This window comes from Sciurus vulgaris (assembly GCF_902686455.1).
Source record: "Sciurus vulgaris genome assembly, chromosome: 5".
In the NCBI taxonomy this organism is placed as follows: domain Eukaryota; kingdom Metazoa; phylum Chordata; class Mammalia; order Rodentia; family Sciuridae; genus Sciurus; species Sciurus vulgaris.
The window spans coordinates 29,864,504-29,888,756 of NC_136465.1; the positions used below are offsets into that span (position 1 = coordinate 29,864,504).

The 24,253-nt window shown below is 35.4% G+C and overlaps 1 protein-coding gene across 1 annotated transcript in view; it reads right to left on the reverse strand.

The window, feature by feature from the left end:
- Nucleotides 1-15,496, reverse strand: part of GPM6A (glycoprotein M6A) — a 314,459-nt gene extending 298,963 nt beyond the window's left edge. Inside the window, exon 1 of the mRNA XM_079141042.1 lies at nucleotides 15,342-15,496. Within this exon, the coding sequence (XP_078997168.1) occupies nucleotides 15,342-15,345 (4 nt within the window). The 5' untranslated portion in view covers nucleotides 15,346-15,496. The remainder of the gene's footprint in view (nucleotides 1-15,341) is intronic.
- Nucleotides 15,497-24,253: the final 8,757 nt, after the last annotated feature.

Consider the following 24,253-nt stretch of genomic DNA (forward strand, 5'->3'; position numbering starts at 1 on the left):
GTTATTAAACTCTCAAATATTTTTGGTACATTCATTGCTAGGATTCTTAAAAGAGCTTTTGCTATAAAAAATAAGATTTTTAATTAATTTTTGGCATTGTTAACATACAAGAATGCTCATACGTAGATATGTTGATCTAAGCCAAACGCTCTCTCTGGTCTCTTATCATTTCTAGTTGTTTACATTCTCTTTAAGCCACTATGTAAACAAGCATATCATCTTGATTAATGGAAAAATGGCCTATTTCTTTCCAATTTTTCCATTCATAATTGTTTTTTTCCTTTTCTGATTCCACTGGTTAGGTCAGTGGTCAGTGATAAGTAGTAATGGTGAGAGTGAACATGTTTATCCTGTTCTTAACATTTTTTTTTTATGCTTCTTGTGTTTTGATGTTAAATACAATGTTACTTATTGATTTATATAGGATACCTTAGATCAATTTATAAATATCTATTCTTTTTTTAATTTGCCTGTAGTTTTTACCATACATTTTTATAAAATTTTATTAAATAATTTTTCTGTATCTGCTGAGATAATTATTTGGTGTTTCTTCTTTAAACTGAAAATGAAATTTCATACCTTTAACTATCCCTCCATTCCAGTAAGTGTTATTTGAAAATAATAATTTAAAGACACTTTTAGTTTAGTTTTTTAGGATTTTGTTTGATATTTTAAAGTCTATTCTTAAAAATACTCTTTCTTATACTTTTTGTTGTTTTCAATATCCTACTTATCATATTTTTCAGGTCCATTGTTGCTAAAATTGTCTTTCTTCATTAAAAATCTAATTTATCTTATCCATCCCTCAAATACCCAGCAGTGCCTCCCCAGTCTTATTGCAATAAAGGCCAACCAGTTAGTATGTCATTTCAGACTCCTTAACTCCCCATCTCTTGTATACCTCTTCAGTCTTCTTAAAACCAGTGCACATCCCCCCCCCCCGCCATTTCTATACTTCAGTTAACTGTATTCAGCTTACAGTTCATTGAACACTTCCTTTTCTTGTTTCAATACTTAATTTGTACTACAATAGTCCCCTCTTATTCATGGGACATACACTCAAAGACACCCAGTGGATTTCTACAACCAAGGACAGACTGAACCCTATACATACTATGGTTTCTCCTACACATACATATCTATGATAAAGTTTAATTTACAAATAAGACACATCAAAAGATAACAATGATGATAAAATAGAACAATTTTAACAATATACTGTAATGGTTATATGATGTGGTCTCTTGATCTCTCAAACTTTCTTATTTTACTGTGCTCACCCTTCTGCCTCCTATGATGTAAGCTGATAGGATGCCTACATGATGAGATGAAGTGAGGTGAATGACATAGGCATCATAATACGGTGCTAGCCCACTTCTGACCTTCTGATAGCTGAAACCACAGAGAACAAAACCACAGGTAAGGGAGGACTACTTTTCTTCTCTGTCTGGAATGCTTTAACTCTGATCCATATGCCCGGCCAACCATTTTCAAGTTTTATAGGTCATCTCTAACATATCTCTAGACATCCCTAACTGACATTTTAGGAGGAAATGTAACTAGTGTCTTCTGCTCATATACAACATATAAATTTCTACCTCAGCATGTGTTATACCAGGTAACTCCTAATGTTTTATTACTACACCAGGTATCATATTTTGGCTTTGTATTGGCAGTACCTAGCACTAAGTGTTCTGTCCAGCAAGTAGCAAGTTTAAAAATCGTTTGATGAATGGGTTATGCAGTTAGGCTTAGCAACCATCCCTAAATGCATTCTGAATAATGTCTATCTCTTAATTCTTGTGTATTTCTTATAATATTTCCTCTCTACAAATGCCACAGATCAGTTTATTCCAAAGAAAATACACGATTACAGTATGTATTGGGGTTTTTGTTTCTTTGTTTGTTGTGGTGCTGTGGATTGAATCCAAAGCCTTGTGCATGTGAGGCAAGCACTCCACCAACTGAGCTATATTCCCAGTACATGTATTGGTTTTCAAAAATAAATAACAATTTAATTGAAGCTGGATATAGAGTTTCCTATAGAATCAATTTTTTAAAAAATGAAGAGTTAAAACATTGCTATGACAAACTTACTTTTATAGTCAATTGTGCGTGTGTGTTTATATTTACTGAATTCTTTCTCTTGGTCAGACACTTGTTAAACTTTTTACATACATTCCCCTATTTATTCATCTCAACAACTATGTGGGGTAATAATATTATTGTTATTATTGTGGCTACAAATAAAATAAAGCTCCTTGAAGCTTAGAGAAGCTAGATTGATTTTGCAAATTAGTGGATCTAGAAATTGAAAACAAATTTTTCTTAATCAAAAAATATAATAGTTATGAATTTGTCAAGGAAGGCTAATTTGTTTAGGTGTTCTTAGAAATAAATGAATTGATTGAAAAAATAGTTTAGAAAAGTCTAAACCTTATAATTCTATGCCACAAAGATTTTATATAGGAAGAAATTACAATTATTTGTGACTTGTGAAAAGAGAAAAAATCCAATTTTATTCATATTTTATATAGTAGTAGAATTTAATACAAAATACAGGTTTTCTTCCTACATCTACCTTTCTCTAGAAAAATGAAGTAACCATAGCTATCTTCTCTGTTTTCTCTGTAGTCAACCTTAATATATTTTCTCTTGTTATTGATGAGTATGTTTAGCTTGGTAACCTAAGGATTGGTCCCCAACCATTTGGCAAGTAATCACTTTAAAAATTTAAAAATTACATCCATTGAACATCTAATTATGAAAACTGGAAGGAAAAAGGAAAGGAAGAAATACAAATAATTTCTAGCTTACTTGTTCAGAAATGAACACTAGGAAAGAATTACTAATGAACTCTATGAAGTTGTTCTCCAATGAAAGAACATATTCATTTTCCCCAGGAGATGAAACTTTTTTGTAGTTATATATTCAAAGACTAAAGAAACTTAATTGAGATGCCTAAAAGATAGTAAGTAGGACCTGTTGCTATGACTTCAACAACCAGCATGCAGCTAATCAGCATCCATTGCAACCACTGAAAAGGAACTGGCTATTTCTGTCCTGAGTTTTACTTCTAAGGATGCAATGATCAAAACTGAAATTTGACCTAGAAGCTGTCATGAGTCTAAAGATGCATGACAAAAGGTTTGGCAAGTGTTAATAAGAATGGGAAAACAACAACCAACAAAGCAGTCAGATTTCTCAAACTTTCAGGATAGTGAAGTACAGCAAAACCAGCCAAGAGCCTAACAGGCAAAGATTATACCCAATGTAGCGTGATGGGCAAGCTCATTACTCTGATTTGTTGTCAAAGTTAAAAGACTAGATGTTTTTCCATACTAAACAGCCAATAAATAAACAGTGAGCTACAGCCACTGGGACCAAGGAAGAAAGCCAGTGACAAAGAAAACAGAACTCAACTTGAGGAGAGCAAACAGCTACTTGTACCTCAATTCTGAAGGCCTTGCAGGAATTGGAAGACCATATTAAAGTTCTGTTTACCAATAGGGACATACCACCTGTGTACATTTGCATCACAAAATTCATCTGCATATAGCACTACATATTAATTTAATAGGTGTAATTATGAATATCTAATTAGATATTTTTTCAATTACCTGTTCAGAATGTTTTATTTTAATTATGCTATTTGGGATCAGTCCTTAACACAGAAGATAGGAAAGAACTGAATGAGTCTTTCAATCCCAAGATAATAGTCTTCTTTAAACATTTATCATCTGAATTTTAAAAGCCATCAAAAGGCAAGAAAGTGGGGGTGGGGCAGGGTAGCAAACAAAGAAAATGCAAGAGACCTAAAGGTAAGAAGGTGAAATTTAAGTTTCTAAGAGAAAGGGATCTGTCTTCTTTGCCCTTCCAACTCAATTAAATCATGCAAGTATTATAGTGTTTAAAAAGATGAAATAAGGAAAAGATTTTCATAATGCTAAATAATGAAATAACTGTTGATATCTTATTATTCATTACTGTATTGTATTCTATCACATTTTCTGATAACTAAAGTTTATAATTTTTATTTTTAATACTTTTTCTGTGGTACTAGCAATTGAGCATAGGGTACTTAACCTCTGAGCTACATCCCAGCTCTTTTTATTTTATTTTGAGTCAGTGTCTTGCCAGGCTGGCCTTGAACTTTCAATTCTCCTGCCTTGTTCTTCTTGTTCTTGGTGACTCCTTCCTCTCCGCCATGTGAATACCCTATCTTCTGGTTTTGCCTTTTCTTGTCATTATTTCTCTCATTATTTCTAGTATTTCCTTCTTTACTGTTAACATCTCTAACCAAATCAGTTCAGATGGTATCACTCAAAATTGGAAATGGGCAACCATGTAATAGGATGATTTTCTTAATCCTATATCAAGCCTTCCTCCACAGGATGCTATGATAATCCAGATGTTTTGGAACAAAGAACCAGAGAGGGAAAAATACTTGAGTAAGAAGAGTTGGACCATTGACTAAGGTCTAGATTGAATAGAAAGAAAGTCATGATGGTCTGAGCAGACAGAGAGCCAATGGGGCAAGTCTCTAGGTGCTCTGTGAGGAAAACAAGAAGGTTTAGAGCTGGAGTAACAGGGTGAGAAAACAGGAAGGATAAGGTGCTGGGGTTTGCAGAACCTCTCCTTTGCGTCCCACCAGGGCACTATTTGCATGGTTTCTACAATTTCTGTAAGACTCTGACCCTAAAACCGCTTCCAGAAGATGGAAAAATTAGTAGCCTTTGAAGAAGAGCTGGAGGGGAAGCCGATTCTGATGGGATCTGAAGACCATGCTCATCCCATCTCCACAGCTTTTTCCCTGCTCTTCTGGGGCTACTCCCACACCTCTATTTCCTAACAAAGTCACCAGCCCTCCAATTTCTCATTCACAAAAACTCTACGATTGAAGCCTCCACAGATACCTTCTATTCCCTAACAATGGTTTTAGCAATTATTGTCTTTGATCTAGATTTCTTGGCCTAATCTTGCAGAATTCTCATATAAGTGTTCGGTGTGCCAAGTTTCATATTTCCAAACAAGCATAAAGTGCTTTGGAATCAGAAATTATCCTTACTCTGTATCATTATATCATTTTGTGCAGATCCAGAGTGAGCATGAGGCTTAGAAAGATCTGTCCAATCAAATCAACTCTAAAATAAATTCAAGAGGCTGCTTTTTCTGGGAGGAGTACTCTTCTACCATGGACTACTTGGTGGCCCTACATACAAAAAATTCTGTAACAACAAAGTTTTAAGACACTGCAATCAGATTCGTGAATTATTACTAGTATTCTTAAATTTTTAATTTTTTGAGTTGAGTATATTGACTTATTTAAACCACAATGTATTTATCACGTTAGTTAAAGAGACACCATTAAGGTAATTGCTACAAAATGAATAAAATTAATTAAAACTAATTTTTCTAGTGATTTCTATGTCATTTGTATACTAAAAATATAAATTGTGCACTCTCATCAATAGCTACTCTGACACTTTTCTCTCTGGAAATATCATCCTGAGTTTGCTTTCTGACATATAATTTAAAAAATAAAATTGTATTCTTCTTTTTTTTTTTTTTAAAAAAAAAAAGAAGGGCATATGTGTTCAGCACAGTGGCCCATCCTGTAATCTCAGTGGCTCAGGAGGCTGAGGCAGGAGGATCTGGAGTTCAAAGCCAGCCTCAGCAACAGTGAGGCCCTAAGCAACTCAGTGAAACCCTGTCCCCACCAAAAAAAAAAAAAAAAAAACAATGGGGCTAGGATGTGCCTCAGTGGTTAAGACCACTCCCCGGGTTTGATCCCCAGTACCAAAAAAAAAAAAAAAAAAAAGAAGGGAGTACATGGAATAATGACAATAACAGATAATCTCTGTCACCATTTCATATGTCTAGTATGTAAATTCTTACCCTTTATGTACTATTTAATAGAAAAATTAAAATAAGAATGCAGAAAGTTCCATAAGTAGGCAGTGTTCATAATCTGTACTTCGAATATTGACTAAAGTAGATAGTTGACCTACCTTAATAGAAAATACTCACTAAATATTATACAGTGTTCAGAATTTTGGAAAGCTCAGCACCATTTCCGCACTTTTCTTTTGAATATTTATTTTTTCTTTAATAAAGGAAACAACAAACAAAATATTATATCCAAAAGGGTAGCAGTGAGTTACATTTTATCAGATATCAACCCCTTCTCTATGCCTTGATATTTAAAATGGAAGCAATATATTTGTCTGGGATTTAGAGTCTAGGGTTTAACCATAGTGGTAATTTTTACCATCAAAGAACGGAGAAAGTCATTAAAAACAACATTTCTAGGACTTGTAAAATGATACCTCTTGCATTATATTGACTTCACAGGACACTATCTTAGACTCACATAAAAAAGTAAAAACAAAATAAAAAATAAAACAAAATGGATAAACAAGAACCTCTCTCCCACATACACAAACAAGTGTCAATATATATTAAAAGTTTAGGGTGCTAGTTACCAGCATAAGAAATAGAAACATACTTGTTAAAATATGTCAATTTGTTCTCTCATGTATTAAAAATAAATTATTAGTACATATTAATCATTTAGACAAAATAATACACAATGAATTTAAAGTGAGCAATGTGTATATGGACTAATGAAGCCTCAGATAACTCCTGGAAATACTGCATGTTTGATTTTTTTAATTTCAGTTGATTTTTTTAATCCTCATTTGATAAGAATTTTTTTTAAAAATCTATGGATACAAAAAAAAGAAATCTATGGATACAAAAAAAAGAAAAAAAGAAAAAAGAAAAATACCAAATCTTATGGTTGAACCATAGGAGTTGCCTATGACAGAAAGTCAGGGTTGAAACCACAGAGAATTACTAACAAATAAAAATCTGTGGGTAGTTTTTGAGATACAAGCTAGGGATGTATCTCCTCATGATCTGACAAGGATATGGGGCCGAATATAATCTTTTAAAAACGTTTAGTCAGTTAGATATTAGTTTACAGGCAGTTAGAGCTGACTGAACTCATGCTGGGCACTTAATTCAAGTCTTCATTTATACCTGTGGGAAAACATAGCACCAATCAATAATAGCCAAGTTACTGAGATACAAATGATCATTTTCTGACTCCTGGTCTAGAGAATGTTTAACCACAATATGCTTCATCTCTTTTGACTGATTAAATCATTTGAACATAGATCATGTATTGATCTACATGTTCCTGCTATTCAAGATACAATTATGCTCTATTAAAAAAAGAATAATAAAAATGATGCAGTTATCAAAATGAACACGATACATCCTTATTGGGCAATTATAACAATGTAAAACAATCAAAAACCATATTTATTTCACCTTTTAGAAGACCTCAAATATCATCAAACACTTTTATGGATGTTTTAACTTTTAAAACTATATTTAAATAATACAAACTGTTGATATTATTAGATAATTTTGTAGTAAATTGTTCAGACATTCTGTCATTCCATGGCATTTTCAATCTATGCTTCTCCCACAGGACATTTCCCCTGGTAGTTAAAACATGGAACAATTCTAGCAATTCTTTCCTACTCAACAAGTCTTCACTTGACCTGGATCCATCCACACCCCTCCCTCTCTCCCTTCCTTCCTTCGTTCCCTCCTTCCCTTCTTTCTCTCCTTCTTTCCTTTCTGATTTTTAAAATCTGTTCTAAGAGAGCAAACCTATATGTTCACCCCTTTAATAAAGTGTCTTTAATTTTAGTAGTCTTACATCAATTTTAAAAATCCCTTAAAGCAAAATAAGTTTTACTCTTCTCTGTTCTTCCTATTGTACTGAACTCCGTAGGTCACTTAGAACAAAACCCTTTCCTTCTGTGACTCTCCTGAAATTGCACTGACTCTCTCAGATCCACATCTCAGTTGATTTTTCCAAGTCCTTCTTGCCTTAATGTTTCTTATTTCATAAAGACCTCTGGTCTAGGGTCGAGTCCTTCTCACAATAGTATCCCTAACCCTGTTCTGGACAGGTATACTCATTCCACAATCTTGCCTTTTTTTCCTGCCATTACTAAGGCTAAATGCGCTATTCTGTAAAATGACTTAATATTCTGTGTTTTTCTAACTTTCTTAGTTAGCACAACAGTCAACCTTGGACAAATAGCATAACAATATGGGTGTTGGATGATTTCTTTGCCAACTGTCTGGAAGTGGCTGCCTTCAGAGTCTGGATGTGACCTCAAATAATGAAAGATTAAAATACATATTAACAAATAACTACAACACAGGGAGAACAGCTGCCATCATAAACACAGAGGCAAGACATTGAGAGCATGCATAAAAGGCAGACTTTTACTAGATGCAATGTTCACTAAACCCCAGGTGTTTGTGCTCTGAATTCATGGCTTGACCATATTATTCTACCAATGTGTAAAAACGTTATAACTTCTTGAGCCTTTATCACATTCAGATCACTGTTCCAGTGCCCCTTCTTTTTTCTGCTAGTATCCCTGTACAAAAGGCATCGTAGAGGAAGGAGTGAGGATAGACAATGGAGACAGTTAGTCAGATCTTGGAAGGATGATTTCAATGTTGAACACACTGATATTGAAGAACTAGGAGGACAACTATGTGAAGATAGTTGACAGCTAAGCACAGAAGAACACATCTGGAAGTTATATAAACATAAATAATACTCTAAGCAAGAAGTCTTTAGTGATTTTCAGGGAAGGCATTTCAGTCAACTCCAGAGAACATCACTCTATAAAGCTGATGAATGACAGGTAGGGAAAAAGTGACAGCAACTGTAGAGACCTAGTAAATTTATAGTGAAATTAAACAGAAATGAAAATGGAGCTTTTAATTATTTTTTTGAGTCATGAGCAAATTATGAATTTTAAAAAATATATTAGAGTTACAAGTAAAGGAACAACGTTTGTAAGGGACAGCTCAGTTTAGCTTGATGAGGGAGAGAAGCATTCTAGAGTTCCTATCGCAAAGCACACCCCAGACTTCCTGCCTGGAAATCAGCTGGACTGCGCACTAACACTATAGAGCCAGCTCTGAAGCCCCAGCCTTCTGGATCTGGAGCTTAAGAGTCAGGACCCAAGAATCAATGCTTAATATATTCTGTAAGCTTTTTCAATTCACAGTAAAATTAAGAGGTTCTTGAAAAATAAGAGTTTATAGAAATAGCAAAAGTACTTATTTACCAGGGACAGATCTCTTATGAACAGTGAATGAATATCTTAACAAATTATAGATGAATTTGTCTTAACGTCTTGTCATATTTCCTCCTGGATTCCTCATGTATTATTCCAGTCACAGTGTTTATACAACTAGCCTTCTTTTCTTGCTGAGATTTGGGGTTTGGGGCTTGTTATATTATGGGCAGTGAGTCATGAGTATATGGCTTCCCATCATCTATCCTCATTTCCTCACCTCTTTTCAAACAGTTGAAAATAGAATGACCTCAAGTCAAACGTGTTGAAACACAGTTAAGAATCCATTTTTTTTTTTTTAAGGCCTGTAAGTTTCTAGGTTGAAACTAATTCTGTCCTTGGATTTAAACCTATCTCACTTACCCTAATTTTTTGTTTTGTTTTGTTTTTCAATTGTCTCAGAAAGGACCTATATTTTTTTCTAATCACAATGACAGCTTTAAACATTGCAAATTAAAAATAACAAAAAGATTTACATGACAAGTTTTATGAAGTTCAATCTTGACATAATTAACTATGTCTTTTCCAAAAATAAGTATATTAAGTCTCTAAGGACACCATACCTACTCAAATAATGTATTATGTAAAACTAACACATTCTTGAAAAATAGAGCCACTCCTAAGCAAATCATTACAAAGCTTCTATTTATTGTAACAAAAAAATAGTTAATACAAAATGTTTGATAATTGATCTATACTCCAATTTATAACACAAACTCAATTACAACTAAAATGAACAATAATTTACAATGATTTTAGAAACTTCAGATTTAAATGAACACAGAAAGATTAACTACTTTTATTTGAAACTATTTTCAGTACAGTGTATCCCAGTATTCTACCAACACACTGCCATGCAGGCTTGAATTTCCACACTCAAATGTTTTGATGTGAGATTTTAATGTGACTACATTTCTTCATATTTCTAATTAAAGATTCACTCATTTATCATATGTGTGTCACAGAACTTACTCTGAGATTTTAGTTGTAAATGTAATGTGAAGCACACTTATGAGACATCACTTTGGGGAATGAGATCAATTAGGTGATTAATTAGTTAATTGCTTCTTTCCTCCTGTAAGCATGCTACTCTTGGTATTATTAAGAGGACAAGCCTAATCTCCCTACCCTTGAATCTTACTGCTTTTTGATGATTTTTATGGCCAATGGAATGCAGCAGAAGTGATATTCTAACATTTCCCTGATGCTAAGTTGTAAAAATCCTGTTAGCTTCTGCTTGAGTTTCTTGGGACACTCATTCTTGAGATTCTTCATGGAACCCTGTCATCATTTCATGGAAAACCCAAAGATATACCCAGATAAACTGCCAACACAGGCAGCATCAACTGCTAGCTGTATGGGTAAGCAATCTTTTTTTTTTTTTTTTTTTTTTTTCAGGACTTGGGATTGAACCCAGAAAGACTATCACTGACCCACATTCCCCAGCCGTTTTTTTTTTTTTTTTTTTTTTTTTTTTTTTTTTTCTTTTGAGACAGGGTCTCACTAAGTTGCTTAAGGCCTCACTAAATTGCTGATGCTGCCCTTGATCTTGGTGATCCTCCTGTCTCAACCTCCTGAGTTTCTGGGATTACAGGCATGTGCCAAGGCCCCTGGCTTGTGTGAGCTCTTAAATGACCAGTTCAATCAAATCTTCAGATGGCTGAATCCCCAGCCAACGTCAGACAGCAACAGCACAAGACTTCAAATGAAAATTGTTCAGCAGAAGAATTGTTCACAAGAACCAAGAGAGAAATGATAATCCACTTGTTTGGGGGACAGTTATTAGGCAGCAATAGCTGCCTACATTAGTTTATCTTTCTCTCATTCAGAATATTATCAGATCATTAAAATCATCTCAGGAAAGTAATATACTAGAGATCAAATGATCCTTTAAGTATTACCTAGTAGTCTAGAATTATAAAAATGGTTTGATTTTTCTTAATGAAAAATCTTATCTTTCCTCCCTGTTGTCTTCTCTAATTATTACTGAATCAAGATTTGATCTACAAAAGTTTATGAAATCTTCCCCACCCTCTCCCTTCATCAAAAGAGAGAGAGGTAAAAAAAAAAAAAAAACAAGATTTCAGAGATTTGGGGTCCACCCCAAAATACATGGGATTATCCTCTGCCTCTCCTATTTCAAACCTTAGCACTTTGTACCTTATTCATGACTGCTTTTATAGTGTCATATTGTTCCCGAAAAAAGAGCATAAATTCAGGACAATACTGTATCTCATTATTTTTTACCTAAATTTGTAAACAATTTTATAGATCCTTAACCAAATCCGTTTTTCCTGAAGTTGAACCACCACAAACTATTTCCATCTTGTTTTTTTTTTTTTTTCTCTTATCAAAATATACAGACTTTTGGATCTAATGTCGATCATGTCACATTTCATTTGTTCTAATTTGGGAGCAATGAGAACATTTAAGTAGCTGGTGTTCTTCCTCCAAACAGGGTTTATCCTTTCTTAACCAGTATTTCCTATACTGTCACAGATAATTCAAAATGTGGCTTTAGCTCTCACTAAAGGGATGGTAACCCTCAAATTGTAATTTTACTTTCTTATTCTTCTGCCTTATTAAATTTAAATCTTCATTACGTATTTCCAACCTACCAAACATTTGTATTCAGAGAGCAAGCAATCACCTCTCAATTAATATTTCAAAAATGAAATTAATTAATTGCCCAAAACACAGAGAAAATAAACCATCTGGTTTATCCTTTCAGTATTCTATGAAAAAAGAAACCCATTATTCCCCCAATCTCCAAGGTTTCAAATCTCCAGAGAATATATTCTATTCATTCTCCTCCATATTGCTTAGTTGCCTGCTTTTATAGAATTTTTTCATAAAACATATCTTTAATCCATCTTATGTTCTCCTTTTCCACTATTACCACATTGGCCTACACATAAACTGTATTATTCCAGGATTACTTGAACAATTGGTCTATCCTAACCAACTTATTCTTTGTCTTTAAAAACACAATTTATGTTACTTAAATGCTAACTTCATCATAAGAAACTTCTATGAATCCCTGTTTCCTATTGTGTATCTTCTCAATTCTTCTGATTGCTTTTGAAAACTCTCCAACTTCAAGTTTCACCATGTTGATCCAGTTCCATGCCTTACTTCTATCTCTTCCCTTCCCAAATCTTTCTCATTCCTCCAAATCAAGTTCCATACCACTTCTTTCATGAAACTTCCTGTAATATCTGCCAAACTAAATAATATTCAATATCATTTTACAAACAAGACAAAGATTAATGGTGTCACAGTAAACATGAATGACATAAACATGGTCAAGTAGGGCAGTGAGTGGCATGGTTAGGAAAGAAATTAAAAATATCCCTGATTCTATCTTTCTATATCTTTCCACTAGAGTTTGAAATTTCACATTAAGGACCTTGATGGTTAAAGTCAGTCTTGCAGCTGAACTGCAAATACTCTTTGCAAATGGTTAGCTCTGCATTTTTAGTATGATACATTTTGTTGTATCCTTTGAGGAAAGCAGAATTTTGGAGCAAAGGAAAACCCTCCTGCATACCTACACAAGCCAAGAGCATCACTAAGGAAAGAAAAGAGAACAAAAAGAAAAAGTAAGAGATGCCAAAATCTCAATATGCCTACTTTGCAAATAACTTCTGTTGAGAATTAGCCTTGTGCATTATAGATATGATGACCATAAATTATTCATAATGTGTGATTAACCGATTACTCTCATTCTTCCACAATGCTAGAGGAGGGATTTCCTCTTCTTAGACAAATAAGAACCATGATTCACCCCATAGCACCATCTTTCTTTCTGTAAATGACAAATTTCAGTCAGCATCACAGGAAAAAGATGGATCCAGCTTGCTGGTATAGTTCAGCATTCTCCTTCAGTTATTCCCTCTTTTCCTAGCAATCTAGACTCCAATTTGGAACCCCTACCATCCCTTCTTCCACTAAATAAAAATGGTACAAAGTAACTAAGTTCTGTTTTTCACAGGCAAATAAGAGAAGAGAAATATGACCCTAATGATCAAATGTTTCTCTAGTTTTGGAGATATTTCCTTCCTTCTTTCTCTCATTTAAACCTCATCTACTGGCTGGCTTTTCCTAATTTATTTTGCACTGCTTTTCTGAGTCTCTACCCTGAGTCCTGGCTTCATGCTCTCACTAGTTATAGTTAAGTACCTATTCTACTTTCCTGACCTCTAATTTCTCACTTATTCTCCCTGCTACTTTTCTCCCACTAAGTCCTTGACATCCACATGAGTTTTAGGTCATTTCAAGAATAAGAAGAAAAATATAATTCATTTCTGGCAGAAAAAAACAATAAACAAATTTTGGATATCTGTGGGATTATAGATATTTTCTAAGAGTTATAGTCAAGTTCCAGATTATTATAACAATTCAGTTGTTAACTCCACCCCCTTCAGTTCATACTTATCTGTAATTTGGGATGGACAATTTATCCTGAAGACTGAGGTAAAATGCAGGACCAATTGCTTCCATTATAATTTGGAAAAGCATGTTAGGGATATCATTAACTATAAAATTGTGAGCAACTTACCCTCTGGTAACCAGTCCCCTCATATTCAAGTTTGTAAGAGTAAATCATGTCATTCTTTGTAGTTACTTCATTACGTTGGATCAAAACAGCATCTTGATGCATTTAGTAATCAAGTAATAGATTACATTGAGTTAATTATTTTGACTTTCCATTTATAAGAATCCCCCCGTGTTACTCTAACAAGTTTATATGCTGAGTTAAAATTTAAAAAGAGCCTAACTATAGTTCTGTTCCACTTGAGAGTGTTTATCTCCTATACCCTGAAAATATTATTTCCTATTCAGAAAACATTTTAAAACAGTGTATTCTGGAGATCATTTCCAACACTGTTTTATTCAAAGGTCCTAAAAATGGTTCTTTCTAAGGCTTTTCCAGGGTCAAGCAAGAAGAGACTATGAATGTCTTGATCAGAGCTAACATTCATAGGCAAAAATGTCCTCAGCCTTCTCTTTTTTCCTTTCTTCCAAGTTGGCCAGTGTCTATAAACTCCACCGATTAGTAGTCAAAGCATCCCCTAACCCTTGAGCCTGTGGGAATTTAGGAATTTCAACAGGAGCACGTCAGTCCCAAAGGCCTCCTTTACTCTTGAAGAAATCCCTCACAACAAAGGACAAGGGGGATGAGGGGGAGGGGTGGGCAATGGACTTGGACCGGAAGAAGTGAGTATTCTGGCTTTTGAATAGTAAACCCCGACCGCTGGTGGATAGCTAATAAGTAACCGTGGAAATGCAGTATTGCCCGGGTACTTTTACTGATACGCTGCACAAACCAAACCAAGTCCTCAGGGGTGGGTGATTTTTTTTCCCCCACTGACCTCTCCCTGGCTCTTCCCCGAACTTTTCTCACCACCTCCTCGTGCAGGGTTGGGATCGACCGACACCCAGTTCTCCGCCCTCCAGCCCACCCCCCCAACATTCCTGGGACTGTTCCAAACTGCGCCGCTGAACTGCAAAGACGCGGACTCCTGCAAACTCGAGCGAAGCTAAACGGCGCGTACCTTTACTGTCCAGTGACCTGGGCCACTCTGGACGTCCTTTAACCTTAATGCTTACTTATCCAGGTCTAGCTGGGGATGAATCTGCCTTCAGCCTCCAAGCGCTTTATGCAAATGAGCACTCGGTTGACTCTGGGACTGGAACTTGTCCCCAGTCTCTCCTTGTCCAGGCGCCTCCCTCTACTCGAACCTGTGAGAGCTGGAAGTTTTGTGAAGTTTCCATCTCTAGTGCCCCGTCTCAGCTTGCTCCCCAAACCCCACAAGAACAAGTGAGAACAACGATCTTCCTGGATCCGTCCGCTATTTCTAGTCCTTTCTGTATTCCTCAGACACTGTCCTGGGCACCGTATTCCGAACCCCCAGGCTGCAGTCGAAAGCACCTCCCTCGCCCTTTTAAATGGTCAGCACCTGCCCTCGCCTCTGGCTCCCACCTCATCCCCTCCTCGCCCCTAGGGAAAGCCCAGAGACCGGCTCTTGGTTGCGGGTGGAGGTCACGGGGACTGGTGTTGGGTGCAATCCGAGGACCCCAAACATTCACTTTCTATAACATTCGTCCCCACGCCGAGCCTTTAGGCTACGTGTCCGCATCGGCTCGCACACTCACCCATGGCCAAAGGTCCTCCTTCTTCTGAGGTCCCCAGAGGAGTGCGAGTGACCAGACTCTGCAGAGGGCCAAGTTCTCCAAGCGGCTCTCGGGCTTCTAACGCCCCAGCGAGTGACAGCCTCGCCCCTCCCAGCGGAGACAGCTCACATGGCGCCTAGAAACTCTGCGCGCATGCAGACCCCTCCCTCTTTCCACCTGCCTGCGCTGGTTCAAACCTATTTCCCTCTTCTCAGGCGCATCCCTCCCTGCCCCCTTTCACTTTCAGATTAGCTTCGTACAAACGTCTCCCTCCTCTACACATTAAATACACATTCCGTGACACGTTATCACGGTACCCCATGAATGACCCTTTCTCCAAGATGATGATCCCTAAGGTGAAGGGTCTCAAATCTTCTGATTATTCCAGAAAAAAAGACAGGTTTGATATGATGTTTTTTATTCCCTAAAATTTTCTCTTGTCTTCAGCACAGTTCTTCTTAATAATAATGTTAATAAAGACACATGGAAAGAAAAATCTCCCTTTGATTTATACTTTATCATTTCTTCTTTCTTGTGTGTTAAGTTTGTTTTTGTAATCGGATAGGGTTGTGAAGTCTTAACACACACACACACACACACACACATACACACACACATACACACACACCATAATATGCAGAAATCACTTGGAAAATAAAAGACCTAATCCCAAAGTGGATGGATGCTGCTGAATGAGAACTGGGGTTTGTCTGTTGCCAGGACGGAGTTGTGATTCTGGATCTGCCGCTGGTATGCTGGGACTCAGTTTCCTAATTTGTAAAATGAAGGATATAGAAAAAGTGATCTCTAAGGTCCCTTCAAGCTAAAAAAAAAAAAAAAAAATTATATAATTCTATGGGTTTTTGACCTAGTTCTTTCAGGATTCCTCCTGGAGAAGTTATTTCAGTAAATGAGTCCCCAAGGTGTCTTAAGCTTTTTTTCATACAAAACACACCCAAAAGTATACAGATCTATGCCATGAGGAATTGGATGAATAAAATAAAGTGGTCATGATTACTAAACTTGAGGAATATTGCTGACTCATGGAGAAGACATGATAGGAAAAATAAGAATATCTTTAGTAGACTACATGGATAAATGCAGATCATATTCATTAAAATGGCACAGAAACATTTGCACAACTACTTATCACATAATGGAAGAGGTACACTCCTGGCAGGGGCCTTGCAAATGCATTTCAGTAAAATGGAAACATAAAGTCTTTCTTCTGGGAGGGGAAAGGAAGTAGTCGATATGAGTTAAAAGTGTTCAACATGTCATTCAGAAATGCATCACCATTCTGGAAACTGTCAAACATGAACTAGAACTGCAGCGAAGTACAACACTTATACGTTGATTCAATAAAGATTAATTTATAAACTCAGATTTAGAATCACCTCAATTTTCCACCTATTTCTTAAGTGCTTATTCCAAGTTAATATTGTAATTCTGAAAATTAGAACCATTCAAGCCTTTTCCAGTGGAATTCTATCATGATTCTGAAATACAAAATAACAATAATAATAATAATAATACCAAACTAAGTACAGTTGGTTTTGTCAGGCAATATTCTAAGAATTTTGTACTACATCATATACTTTTCACAACAAAAGGGAAATACTATTATTTCCACTTTACAGATGAAGATTCTAAGGCACCAGAATATTAAGCATTTGTCCCAATTCATAAAGGTAATAGGAAGGTGAGCGTTATACCCAAATAGAAATGCTCCAGAATCCATGACCCTAATCAATTCAACACACTGTCTTATAGTCTCCAGGTGGAATGCCACCTACTTGGAAAAAAGACTGTGGTATCCTTTAACATAATTCATAAATACTTTAAAAATTCTCAATAAATTATAAGAATTTCAAAATTCAATAAAGTTCTAAATCTTATCCTGCATCTAATAACAAAATCATGATGTTATTTCTCTTTTGAATTATTGCAAGGGAATATTATGAAAATTTTGATGTTTAAGTAATCTGTCTTGATGACCATATAAGTGGTAAGCCATCATCTCACTTGACATTTTACAAATTATATAATTTTACACTGAAATTTAGTAGACATGTCAATTAATTCATTGTCTCAGTGAGTATATGTTCTTTTCATGACTCCAACTCTTCAGTATTTCTGCTTTTCATTCTTTTCAACCAATTCTCCATTAAATCTGAAGGTTCAGGCTCCAAAATGATTCCACACATAGCTTTAATCTCCAGTCCCATTGCCTAGACCACTTTCTGGCAAGTCCTACGGAGATATGATGAATATTTCTTTTTTAGAATATGAAGTTCTTAACAACTATGTACTCAAAATTGAGGCTTTAGTTAAAATTCTAAACTTCTGAAATGAATGGAAATTTTTTATTGCATGGCCAAATTACAGTTAAAGGGATTTAATCTTGACATACAGTGATGATGGGTTCATTAAGTATTTTATGACCCAGTCAGATAAAATGTCAACATTACTAATGGTTTGATTCATGGAGGGAGAATGTCAAATGAGAAGAAAAGAACATCAAAAGATGAGAAATCAGAGCACACAAACATTGAATAACTGTGGGCAAGAGGAGCTCATAAAGATCGGTATAAAAAATAATTATGGGCTATGGAAAGAACCCAGAGAAAGTCATCTGAGGAAAAATTCAAGAAAAAAGAAGTAATCAATGAAATTAAATACTTCAGAATGAGCAAATTAAGATGAGGACTAACAAATTGCCTTTTGATTGGCAATTCAGAGGTCACTGGTAAAACATTAGCAAGAGTATTGTCAAAAGAGAAGGAAGAGAGAAATTCAAAAGAGAATGAGTAATGAGGAAGAGGAGGGTAGGAAGAGTGTAGACAGCATATTCACAACTCATCAGGGAAGTGGTAGGGCAGTGCCCAGAAGGTATGTGGGGTAAAGGATGTTTATTTATTTTATAAAACTTAAAAAAAAGTTTAACATACTAATGAATATAGAAATGATGTTTTTAGAAATTAGTTGACTAGGATAAAAAAAGGGTAAAAATACTGAGAGTATAAATGAAGTTTAAGAGCAAATTCAGTGGAAATAAAACATGAAAGAAGAGGATGGGTAGAATTTGATAGGCCATTATTGCCATATTAGCATTTAAGTTACAGAGATTGAATAAAAGTGAAACCCAGAGTTAAGACCAAAGGAGGAGATCTATAAAGCTTGATGAAGGTGACAGTCCTTGATACTGAGGCAAGTCTTTGGAAACAAGTATTGGAAGTGTCATCAACAAGGATACTAAGTATACTACCATGATTGTAGGAAATGGTAAAAAAGAAAAAACAGTATAAGGGCAAGTTAAGTAATCTAATGCATTTAAAGATTGAAATATAAAAGAGTAATACATGTTAATCACAATTATAAATATTACTTGAGAGAATAAATGGAAACACTCCATGGATGGCCATAAAATTGAATAAGGAGTTGTCATAATTCACATATGAATAAAAAATCAAGAGGAAATCATGGATCCTTAAGTAGGGTAACAAATGATAAAAGGGATATTGTAGAGATCAAGCTGGTTTTCCAGAAAATGAAGTTTCCATCCTTAAGACATGTGATTTTGTTGTTGGCGGGTTTTGTTTTGTTTTACTTTTTTTCAGTTGTTTTTGTCTTATAAATATCATAGTGCTTATATGTTAGCTTCCATGATGTGACAAAATATTTGAGCTAATAACTTATAGGAGGAAAAATCTATTTTGGCTCAGTTTCAGAAAGTTCGACACATGATCATTTATACATTGGTTTTTGGGTCCCTGGTGAGGAAGGACATCATGGCAGTGAGCATATAGTAGAACAAAATTGCTCACACCATGGCAGTCAGGAAACAAACAGAGAGAGCAAAGGGACTGAGGTCTGAATATCTCCTTCAAGAGCACAACCCCAATTACCTAGCTTCCTTCCACTAGGCCCCACCTCCTGAAGGTCCCAACACCTCCCAGTAGTGCCACAGCCAGGCAATCAAACCTATAACACATGAGACTTTGAGGGATACTCCAGATCCAAGCTACAACAGGTAGTTTCACAGCATTATTTATCATATGTATGTGACCACCCCACCAGGCCTTGTTACCCAGAAAGAAAAACCAATACCTCAGCTCCCAGATACCATTACCATTATAATCCATTGACATTTGTTCCACTCATAGGATGGTTTCCCTTGAAGGAAGTGTTTTGCTTTTTAACTTTTTTTTTCAATTGGGTTAGAGAGAATTTTGAAAGATTCAGGGTCTCTTCTTCAAAAAGATATAGTTAAGTATCTTATGAGAGCTGTAGCAATAAATAGGGATTTTTTAAATATCTTTCCTTGACGTATTTAAACACAGCATGTTTAATTTTTTTTTTAATTTCTACAGAACCATCTCCTCTCCCTCATAAACAAGAAAAAAAAAAAAAAAAGAAAAGAAAAGAAAAGAAAGAAAAAAAAGACAAAGAAGAGTTAGGAAGGGGAAAGTGTCCCCAAGAATAGTCCAGTGTCTGAAGTTTCACCCAGCTGGGGGCCAAAAACCAGGCCTACAGGTATAGCCAGAAGTGTGTTCCATGACCCTCTAAATGGCTCTTAGCAGTCTCTTAACCTTAGAATTGATTGGAGACAATGCTTTTGAAGACCTTGAGGGTACTGGATATTATATTAATTTGAACCCTGTAGAGAGGATGCCTCCCAGGAAGTCTGGACACCTTCATCCTCTACTGCACAAAGCCCTGTCTATCTGTTGGACTCTACGTACACAGCAGCTTGTACTTCTTGCTCAACTTCACTTACAGCTGTTTGCATCCTGCACCTGGCTGATCTCCCATACCATCACAGTGGGTTCCATGACACTCACAATCCTCATGCGCTATATAAATTGCAAGAGTGCAGCTTAACCTCCTGATATTGGTTGTTGATTCTGTCACTGCCTTGCCTGCTTCTGCTGCCCACCATGTGCTGTTTGATTGCTCTACTCTGGTTAATTATAGCGATTAATTATGGACGTACAATGTAGAGCTTCTTTCCATATGTTTATTTTACACATTATTATATCATCTTGGTGAGGTATCTGGATCTTTTGTCTTTTTTTTTTTTTTTTTTTTGGGGGGGGGGGCAGTACTGGAAATTGAACCCAGGGCCTTGTGCTTACAATGCTTACAAGGCAAGCACTCTACCAACTGAGCTATATCCCCAGCCCATTATCCATTTTTAACCAGGTTGTTTGTGTTTTATTTAGTTATATAAGTTCTTTGTATATTTTGGATAACAGTCCATTATCAGACATATTTCTACAAATATTTTCTCCCACTCTGTGCCTTAAGAATCACACTTTAATGCTTATGAATATTCAGCATACTTTAATAATTAAATATGATTACACATTTAAACTACCACATAAAAGCTGCATAGTGAGTATTGTTTTGCTGGAAACAACTGTCGCTTGAGTTTCTGCAAGAGTGAAAATGTGTATTGGCTGGTCCCTTTAGTAGTATGTGAATCTCATTAATTTGTAAAGGTGTATGCAAGAGACCAAAAGACTTCCAGATTTACAGTTTCTGCACCTTGGCAAAATATTTTGGTATGTTATCTTAAACATTGTCAAAATACAAATGTGCCAAGTATTCAGACTTTAAGATAACTCTACCAGTACCTTTGTATTGAATTAATTGATTTAAAAATTAGATATGTGTCCAATGATCAAAAACAAGTCCCAGTAGAGTTGTAGGCAATGCTTTATTTTTTTACCCGAGAACATTGGCTCCTCTTTATCCACATTAATAACAGAATTCATATATCCAACTGGGAAAGGGAGTTTTCCAACATCTGCTTATAAAGACATTTTCCGACAGATGTAAAAGCATGTCAGTACTTGCACTGGATCTGTCATATGTTCTACGTGCAGAGGGATTTGTAGCCTTCTCCTTTGAACAGTGTTAATAAACTCACTCCTAATAAGTTAATGGAATTCTTATGGTTTTTAATAATGATATTAATTTTTCCTTGAATTTTCCACAATTGTTTTTAAAATCAAATTTTTATCTTCCTTCACTCCTCCTATATGTAGTCTACGAAGCAGACTTCTAATTAGAAAAGAAATAAAAGCATTTGTAAAGGCTAATGAAAATGATACATAGTTTCAGAATGACTAGTTCACAATTTAGTTAGCATTTCTGATATTCCTTTCTTGCTACCACTGTTCTTTCATGCATTGTGCCCTAGAAATTACTAACCACTACTTTGTGCACTGATATATACTTATAAAATAAATATTGTAACTAACAATAAGTGTGTTGGCAGGCACTTTTTAAAATCTGGCCTATTTTCTAAGTCTGAGGATTTTTACTTTCATATAAAACCACTCTAGAGCAAACCCTCCTCTTACACCTTTGGCTATACCAGTGGTTCTCAACCCTGACCTCACTCACCTCAAAACTTTTAAAATTATACCTGAAACTCACCACAACTTAAATGTATTAGAGTTTCAGACCATGAGTATTTGTTTGTTTGGTACTGGGAATGGAACTTAGGGGTGTTTAACCACTGTGCACTATCCCAGCCCTTTTTTAAAATAAGTATTTAGAAACAGGATCTTGCTAAGTTGCTTAGGGTCACACTAAATTGTTAAGGTTGACTTTGAACTCACGATCCTCCTGCCTCAGCCTCCCAAGTCACTGGGATTACAGGTATGTGCCACTGCACCAGGCTTGTGAGTGTTTTTTGTTAGTTTGTTTGTTTGTTTGTTTTTTGAAAGGTTTCTAGTGCAACCAGGTTGAGAGTCACTGTGCTAAACTATCTCACCTGGCTGGTATTGGTTAAGCCACCCTGCTTTAAAGGTTCGAAAGTTGATATTTGGTTTCATGAGCATCACTTTCAGAATTACATGCTGGTAATGTTTAGTCAGTGAGTGTTATCGAACATACTCCCTTAGCCTCTTTACATTTTTCATTCTGAAAACCTTACAACAAAACAGTAAGTAAGGTATTAGCATAATTCATACCGCAGATGAAAAAACTGAGATTCAAATATGTCAAGTGTTTCCCCAACATTATGCAGCTACTAAATTTCAGATTAAGTACTGGCACAGAAATCATCATTCCTTCCACTGAACAATGCTGACCCTAATCTAATTCAAATCTCTCAATGGTGATTTCATTCCTCTTTTGTGCTTGTTCCCATTATTCCTCTGTTCCGAGCTCTAGCTACTGAAATGTTCCCCCATTAGTAACTGATCTGCATCCAGTCATTTTGCAACCCTCCAGTAGTCAGAGCTGATACTCTTAAGGGTCTTGAAATAGCAGACCTAGTTTGCATTCATGCATATGTAAAGAATGTACTATATTTCTTGCCTTGTCCTTATCATTTTAGATTCTCTTTCAAATTAGTCTTATTTGTATAACTTTAAAACAAACAAACAAAAAACCCTGTCCCAGAAAAGCCCATGTGTTATAGGTTGGTTCCCAGCTTGGTGGTATTGGGAGTGGAAGGTGATAAACCTGTAAGAGTTGGTTCTTCTTGGAAGAGTTTCCAGTGATTGGAAACTTGAACGTGAGAATTGTCCTTGAACGTGATAGTGGGACCCTGGGCCCTTCCTCTTTCTTTTCTTTTCTTTCCAACATGAAGCAAGCAGGTTAGCTTCACCATGCCTCCCACCAGGATTTGCTTCTTTGTTATAGGCCCAAAAGCAATGGATCCAACTGGTCATGGATAAATCTTTTTCTCTTCATAAAGTTATTTGTCTCAAGTATTTGATATAGTAATAGAAAGCTGATTAACACAATCTCTTAGTATAAATTTCAGTCTTCTTTGTATTTCATGTATTGTTCACACCTTAAAACTAAAAATTATTTTCTAACTTCATTTGCTCCATCCCCACCACACTTTGGGGGATAAAAATTTTAAACTAATATCCTCTCACCATAACAATATCTATAGTTTTACCAAGCACCAACAACTGCCACTAAATGTTCCTCATAATATTTGCAATAAGACATCAGAATACAAGCTCTCTAAGAATTCACTTAGTCTAGAGCAAGGCTACTGAAACTGTCATGTACATTGAATGAAGATCTAACTAAAGTGCTATTCTAATATACTACACATATTGTATCTGATTATAATTCTCTCTTTGCCATGTATTAATATATACCATTTTATTTTCTAAGTACTTTGCCTAGATTACTTACCTTTTTTTTTTCCAAAAATAACCACACTATTCTTTTGTTGCAAATGAGAAAACTGAGACAAAGAAATTTAAGTAACTATAAAAGTCCACAGAGAAACTCAGAAAGTTTGATTCCATAGCTCATACTGAGTAAGTACACAACTTGGTAGTTAAGTATTTGACTTGAAATTCAAAGTCAGATTGTCAACCATATCTGAGATTTACACAGAGTCTTTTACAAGACTTTATTTATGCTCAATCTGAATGGCATATGTACCATCCATGAACAATGGAGGAAATGGTAGCATATAATTTTATATTCAACAGTCTAATCAAGATGAAATGGATTAAGAGACACAGCACGTTTTAAAAGAAAAAAGTATATGGCTATACATTAGTAATTTCAATGAATAAAACTTTTAAATTTAATGTCTTTTATCCCAGACATGCAGGAAACATATTTAAATATTTTTTGAGTGTTTGGCACTGACGTATAAGAAAAATTAGGAAATATGACCATGATCTATAATTTTGTACACAAGTGTTAGGTCACATTATGCATTATAAATGTTCATGTATACCCCTAAATAAATAAGCACAGCAAACAGTTTTCAAAGTCACATTAAAATGTTTAAGAAATTACACAGATCCTCCAGATAACAAATGTAGAAGTGTGAAAGACAGAAGTTAGAATGATTTATGCAAGAAGAATTATAGGTTCTGCATATAAAAAAGGCTTTTTAA